Genomic DNA, 7,171 nt, shown 5'->3' with positions numbered 1-7,171 from the left:
AGACAGAAAGAGCATAGTGTGGTGAACACGTTTTAAAGGTGGTTCCATTGTCCTATGACCCCAGTTGCTGAGTTATGAGCAAAAATGTTTATAAAAAGAATGCCCTGCAAAGCGTTATGGGGCAAGTTTCTGAGTGCTGCGAATATTGTACATTTTACAATATTTGCGGCACTTGGAAACTGCTCATAACTCAGCCTATGTTGGCCCTTGCTGAACGTTTTGGTGATGGTCCCATTGTACTAGGACCACCACAGGCTGAGTAATGGGCAAAATGTTTTGTAAAAGAATGATTGCAAAGCATTATGGGGTGAGTTTCCCGGGTGCAGTGAATACTGTAGAATCTGCTCTCCTGCTGTGTCTGTTTCTTACGTAAAACATTTATCAATTACAAGTGTTTTTGTGAAAGCTACAGAACATGAAGGGGAGAGCCAAAAGAAATGACTCTGATTAGGTAACAGTGTAAACAATGTGACCAGCGCTTCAAGATGGAGTTTGTGCTGTTCTGCGATGTGAGCACCTTGGCCACCATGGAGCAGGAAGGGGACAGACATAAGAAAAAAATAGTTTGCCCATGATGAAGTATATCGGCAATCGTGCAACAATCCATGTAATAGGGTCAGTCTGCAAGGTGGTAACAAAACCACCCCAAAGGGAGACATACGTAAAGCATTTACCAACGATATCAAGGGATATTTAAAAGGCGAGCCCACGAACGGGTGAAAGTGATGGACATGAGATGGGTGTGGTTAAAAGCCCACAGAATACTTACAACAGGTCGAAAAGCACTTGGGGGTTCGACCTAAAAAGGGCAACCCAACAAACGGTGGCGAGCTTGGGTATCGATCAAAGTAAGGGTAATTAGCTAACAAGGAAGTCATTTAGACATATACTTCTTTGAAATAAGATTGTCTATCCCTCTGGTGAGAGATTTAGGCGTGAGGCACCTATCCACAATCAATTATCATGAGAACTAATCCAAAGGAAACAGGCGTACACAATAGTCAAGTTATCAAAAAGATTTCTGTATTCCTTAAAAACGATGAAGGGTGCATAACAGAAAAATTCCCATCATACACTAACCTTATGAATCTGAATACAATCAATAGTCAATACCGCAAAACCACAAGTCAATGCAGGTCTTATTTGTTGTTCTTAAGCTATGGCGAGTTATTTTAATCGAGGGTCTTATCCGTGGACCATCGTTCATGAAGGAGCATTCCGCGTTCCACGGAGAACCTCACGTCATGGGTGAGCCCCATCGAGTACTTCAGGTGGAAAAATAGAAGAGCAGGTAGGTACTCTCCCTCGCAAAATAACAATGTATCGGTACTCCGTACCGGCTCATTTGAAGCACTGCAATAAACCCGTACTCCTGTGTGCGTGGTGGAGACTTTTGACTTCTTAAAAACAGCAAAAGTCATATCAGCGTCAAGCAACACCCTTCCAGCCTAATCCGTGATGATGTTCATGGCTTTTGCATGCTGGAAGGGGATGGGGGGGGGGCAGCAGTTTATTAGCCTGGAGGCTAGAGCGTGTTCTCTTGCGTGACTTGAAGTAAGCTCTTAAGTGGCCGGCCACGCGGCTCTCAGTCGGCTCACGTTCTTTGCAGACCGTCTGCCTTATGACCAAGAACGCTTCGGGGGAACTAAAGCCCGGGAGTGGGCGAGCATGCGCGCACAGCAGTGCAACGTCACCGCGTAGCGTGCAACTTCATACGGCCCATTTTCCTTCTTAGATCTAGTGGGCAATCCTACTGGCAACAAGGAAGTTTTGTGTATAGTGGTGGCTGTGAATAGAGAGGGGCCATGGAGGTGGAGGACGGGACCATGTACCAGGATGACCCCAACAACTCCACTGTCATGTCCGAGCGGGTGTCAGGGCTGGCCAGCTCAATCTACCGTGAGTTCGAGCGGCTAATTGGGGAGTACGATGAGGACGTGGTGAAGGAGCTGATGCCGCTTGTGGTGGCCGTATTGGAGAACCTAGATTCGGTGTTCGCAGACAACCAGGAACATGAAGTGGAGCTGGAGCTGCTGAAGGAGGACAACGAGCAGCTCATGACGCAATACGAGAGGGAGAAGTCCCTACGGAAGCTCGCCGAGGAGGTAGGGAGCGAACGGGAGGCGGGTTGTTTACATCAGCCTAGGGAAGTGGCGTGGAACAGCTGATGGCGCGCCGGTTCCTAGAGGAACGTACCCTGGCACGCGTTTCAAACAGCACCTATCCAACTTCCTCATTACACATCGTTTGACATCTGACAGTCAGCTCTTTGCATAGTAGTGATAACAAGAAGCACGTGTAGCCTCACTCTCCTCTGACCACACCTCCTACCAGGCACTTTAGTATTGTGAGCACCACCTGTGACCGTACACTAACTGCATGCCGAAATTAACTCTGGCTGCAAGGACTTAGGACTAAAGCTCCATGGAAAATGGATTCATATCAATGTGTGCCCCTTTGTCAAGTGTTGTATGCTCTTGCGCATCAATACATTTTGTTCAGAGTTGTAGGGTAGAGGTTTGTTCGCACAGTTGTTGAAGCAAACCACCGAGGATCTCCCACCTTGTAGGTATAACGAGCTTACCTACACCATAGTTGATCACTGACAGTGTGTGTGTGTGGGTTGGGGGTGGGGGGGGCTAGACTACCTCCCTCATTTTAGTCAGAGCCTGACTGGCTGTTCTAGCGCTCCAATAAGTTTCATACTATGAGTCATTCTCAGAGCCGATCACCAAAGTTCTCATTCTAGTTACAGACTCTTGCAATGCGGGACTGCTTTAAACCTATTCTTCCCAGGGGTAATGACAGGGACGGCTCTAGCGCTGGGCGCGCCCTTTGCGACAGTCTTTTTTTGTTTTGTTTTGGCGCCCCTCCACCCCATGACCGCCTCCTAGGATTCCCTCACTACCACTCGGCAAATGTGCCCCTCATTTTTCCATAGCCCCCCCTTTCACATACATTAATTTGTTTTAAAGCGCTTGCTGGCTTTTGTAATCCACTCAGCTATCCACAAAAAATATAGGGCCAGATTTAATAAAAAATGACAGTGTGCAGCGCTGCGCCAAATTTGGCAGCGTTACACACCATCATTTTCAAAACGCAGGGATGCACAGTATTTACCACAATACAGCGCACCCCTGTGTTTCCCCCTGCGGCGGCGCTAAATTTTCTGGTGTGTGCCAACACAGCAACCCTTGCACCATAGTGCAAGGATGGCTGCGTTGAGGGAGAGATTGTTTTTGTGCAGGAAGGTGTTCTTTCCTGCACAAAAACAATCTTAAATGGTGATTTGCTCTTTCTTTGTGTGCTGCATAACGCAGCACACATAGAAAGAGCATCAAACGCATAGAAATTAAAGCACTTCTCCTCTCCTCGTCACCCCTGGGGTGGTGCTAGATTTTGGCGCTGCCTCAGGTTTACGAAAACTCGTAAATCTGAGGCAGCATCAAAATGCAATGGGAGTTGCTGTGGCACGCCCACAGAAGCACCTATTGCGCGGCCCTTCCACGCAAAGTGCTGCATGTGAAGGGACCGTATTTACAAGGTGGCGTTAAGCCACAAAAAGTGGTTTAATGCCGACTTGTACATATTGCGCAGGGCGTAGCGCCACTTGACCATCACAAAAAGTGACGCTCTGGTGATGCTAGGGGCTCTTAATATTGCCCCCTAGTTCTGTTCTTTGCAGCAGGCATATTAACCCTCTCTGCCACTTTATGGCAAGTCAAAGCTGGCACTAGACAAAATTCCCATCTCTCTCCCTAGCAGGAACAGTAATCACAAAAGGTATCTTGACATTTTAATTGTTTACTCAAGGCTGGTCGCACAAGGAACTTTTCAGCAGGTGCTTTAAAATCGCAAGTTTTGAGTCATTGCCAAACACAACGCCCCCCTGAGGTCAGCACCCGTTGCGACCGCAAAACTCGCACCGCCCTAAAGCTGGCCCTGGGTAATGATACGGGTCCAGTCCCAATTCTAGGGATTATCAGTTGCTCATGAAGCACGATTGTGACACAAAATGCAACGATTATGCAGTGATTATAAATCACTGGGCGGCAGGTGTTGATCTGTAGTCACCCTCACAATTAGCAGGAATATCAGTTCCTTTACTTACCGCACTTAACATTGAAGACTGGAGGTTGCTCATCATTGCAAGCCTCCCACCTATTTAATTACCAGTTATGTAACTGTTGAACAGCCTTGCTTGTAGCCAAGGCATTTTATTTATATTGGGATCTCACAGTTCTCGATGCAGTTATCCTGTGGTCTGTCAGGCAGGCCTTGGAAAAACACGCTGGAAAAGAGGGGAACAGTCATTGTCAGGCAGCAAGATGGTAGCCCCTGCCGTTAAGGTCTGCTGGAGTATTTCTCAAGGTGGTTCACTTATGGTTAGATTTGTGGTTAGTCCTTCCTGTTGAAAGGGGTGGTCGTATTTCGGGAGAAAGGTAATTATGGGACCAGAGTCATCAGGTGAGGGGGGAGGGCAATAAGGAGGAACAGTAGCTTTGTTTAAAGCCTACTGTGCTTACTTTTGCAGTGTGGCGTATGTTATCTTTTGCGTAGTCAGGATAATAATTGTCGTCCTGGAATTTTGTCTGAAGATGCTGTCTAGGATTGATAGTAGTTAGAAATCCTTCCTTTTTAGGTCTTAAATGAGACAGCACATTCAACTGTCACTTGGGAGATAATTTGTTTGCTTGCTATTGGTTGATTTCATCATATCTCTCATTTCCCCTGCTCCTCATTGGTCAGTGTGAGCTAGTTTCACTTCAGCTTTGTGTGTTTGTCCCTCCCCTCGAGCATGTCCCAGGTACCTCTTTCCTCCTTTGTCATTCCATCGCTTGCACTTTACAAGCTACTTTTGAGGCCTGGCATAAGTCAAGGTCTGTTGATTTTACTAAAATTATGTGTATTATATACTTATTTAAAAAGGCTCTTGGCCATCCCTCTTTATCCATCGGTGTATTGGGTCATTCACATTTTGCGTTTGCCCACTACAGCACAGAGCATGTAGCAGTGGGTAAGCCTACTTAAGCCACTGGTTAACTTCACTTTGAGTGAAGGCATTTTGCTGTCTTAAAATGAGCACATCCAAACACAAGGCAGTTCCGTTTAGTGTCAGTGTTTTTTTGTTTTACTTTATAATTATATTTGTGTTACCTTTGTGTTTCGAGCCTGGTGTGATAGCTACAGGTTTTTGCAGTACAGATTTATCAGTCTTTGCCAATGCTGTTGTAAATTCTTTTCATGGTGACTTTTGTTAATCTGACTGCTGCTATTTCACTAGTCTGAAAAATGTTGTGGAGTACAGAGCCCTTTGAAACACAGCTACACCACAAACGGCTCACACAATCTTTGAATATAAGCTCGAGTATGCTCTGTCTTTGGAGCTCTTTCTTTCTTTCTCTTCTTTCTTTCGTGCATTTTTTCTTTCTCTTCTTTCTTTCTTTCTCTTCTTTCGTGCGTTTGTTCTTTCTTTCGTGCGTTTTTTTCTTTCCTTCTCTTCTTTCGTGCGTTCTTTCTTAAAAGCAAAAGGCTGGCAGCCAGTGCTGAGGAATTTGGTTTTTATGTGTGTGTTAGCCAAGACCTTTTGATTTTACTACTGTTATGTGTTAACATAGTTGCTTTATATGTTTTTTTTCAGCAAGACTTCATCTATTAGTCTGTGGTTATGTCAATCCCATTTTTCTTCCATCCAGTCCAGCACGCATCCAAGGGCAATGTGTCAGCACACTTCAGCCATTTGCTGAATTCTCTGTGAGTTACTTCAAACTGCCCTTTCACAATGAGCACATCCACACTCAAAGTAGTCCCCTTCAGTGCCAGGGAATGCTATATTAATGTGTTCTTTTTTTGAGACTCCGCCCCCCCCCCCCAAAACTCTATTTTGCTCTTAGCTAATGTGTTTGATTGATGAAGGCCCATCTGCTTGCTAAACAATAAAGATTTTCTAAAACCATAACAAAGCAAGAATTTCAAAAAATCTGACGACCAACACCAGACCTTTGCCTATGCTTGTTTCTTTTCGTTGCAGCACTCCATAAGAATGCATGTGTTTGTCACCGGGCCTCCAACATCCCACAGCCTTACACAGATCTCTGGATTTATGCACCCCTCGACTTTGCCCACTGTTGTTAACCACTTTCTCAGACTATTTCCTCTTCATACAATCTCCTTGCAGACTGTCCCTTTCTTCTTGATCCTTCCACATGCCCCTAGCTATGCCACCTGTAGGAAAGTATCACCTTTCTGCCATAGTTACCCCAGCGTTTTGCCTGATAGTGTGTTTAGATTGTAGTACACTGGGATCCTGCTAACCAGTACCCAGTGTCAGTATTCTCTCCCTTAAATTTTGTTGGTAGGTAACTTTTGCACACCACAACTGGCACACTGTGCACCCATGTATGTCCCTAATATGTGGTACTTCGGTACCCAGGGCATTAGTACACCAGGGGTCCCCCATGGGCAGCAGCATGTATTGTGCCTCCCATGGGGGCCCATGCAAACTGGGACTACAGGCCTACCATTGCAGCCTGTGTGAAGTAGTGGATGCACATTTCACCCCAGATATAGTGTTTGTTTTATATCATGGTCACTACTCTCTGACCGTATATCCCTCCTAAGGTAGACCAAGGGCAGGGTGCTTGATTCTCAGTGTGAGGGCACCCCTGCATGAGCAGAGGTGCCCCTACCAACAGCATACTCCATTTTCTGGGATTTGTAAATGCGGGGAAGCCATCTTAAGTATCCCGTATGCCTGCCTGAACAGCCTTGCAGGGTCTGCATGCCACCTTGTGCTGCTGCCGACCCCAGACACTGTTCTGCCCTCCTGTTGCTGAGCCTAACTCGGGCAGGGGAAGGCAGAACACAGGATTTCCTGTAAAGTAGAGGAGAAATAGGTGTAGCTGGGGTGAGGGTGCCTCTGAGCGCCACCACACTGCTTTGAAGGGCACGTTTGTTGTATAAACCGGTTTGCTCCAGTGCAGGAACCCCTGGTTCACGCTCTGGCATGAAACCACACAAAGGACAGAGAAGTAATCACCCCCCCCTGTCCGGATCCTCTCACAGAGCTCTGCCAGGTGGCCACTTGATTCTGCCATCTTGGAAAAAAAGATGAGCAGAGGCCCCTGGGAGCGTCTGACTGGTGGTTAGTCCAGCTGGGTAATGTCCCTGA

The 7,171-nt window shown here is 46.4% G+C and overlaps 1 protein-coding gene across 2 annotated transcripts in view; it reads left to right on the top strand.

Moving 5' to 3' along the window:
• The first annotated feature begins 1,710 nt into the window (after positions 1-1,710).
• The window catches only part of SPAG9 (sperm associated antigen 9), a 1,094,694-nt gene continuing 1,089,233 nt past the window's right edge, over positions 1,711-7,171 (top strand). For both annotated transcript variants that reach the window (XM_069200034.1, XM_069200033.1), the window contains exon 1: positions 1,711-2,105. In XM_069200034.1, the coding sequence (XP_069056135.1) occupies positions 1,806-2,105 (300 nt within the window). In that variant the 5' untranslated portion in view covers positions 1,711-1,805. The remainder of the gene's footprint in view (positions 2,106-7,171) is intronic.

The sequence above is a fragment of the Pleurodeles waltl genome, chromosome 7 (assembly GCF_031143425.1).
Source record: "Pleurodeles waltl isolate 20211129_DDA chromosome 7, aPleWal1.hap1.20221129, whole genome shotgun sequence".
Taxonomy (NCBI): domain Eukaryota; kingdom Metazoa; phylum Chordata; class Amphibia; order Caudata; family Salamandridae; genus Pleurodeles; species Pleurodeles waltl.
The sequence above is the reverse complement of the archived record's forward strand: the minus strand, read 5'-3'. Positions and strand labels throughout refer to the sequence as shown.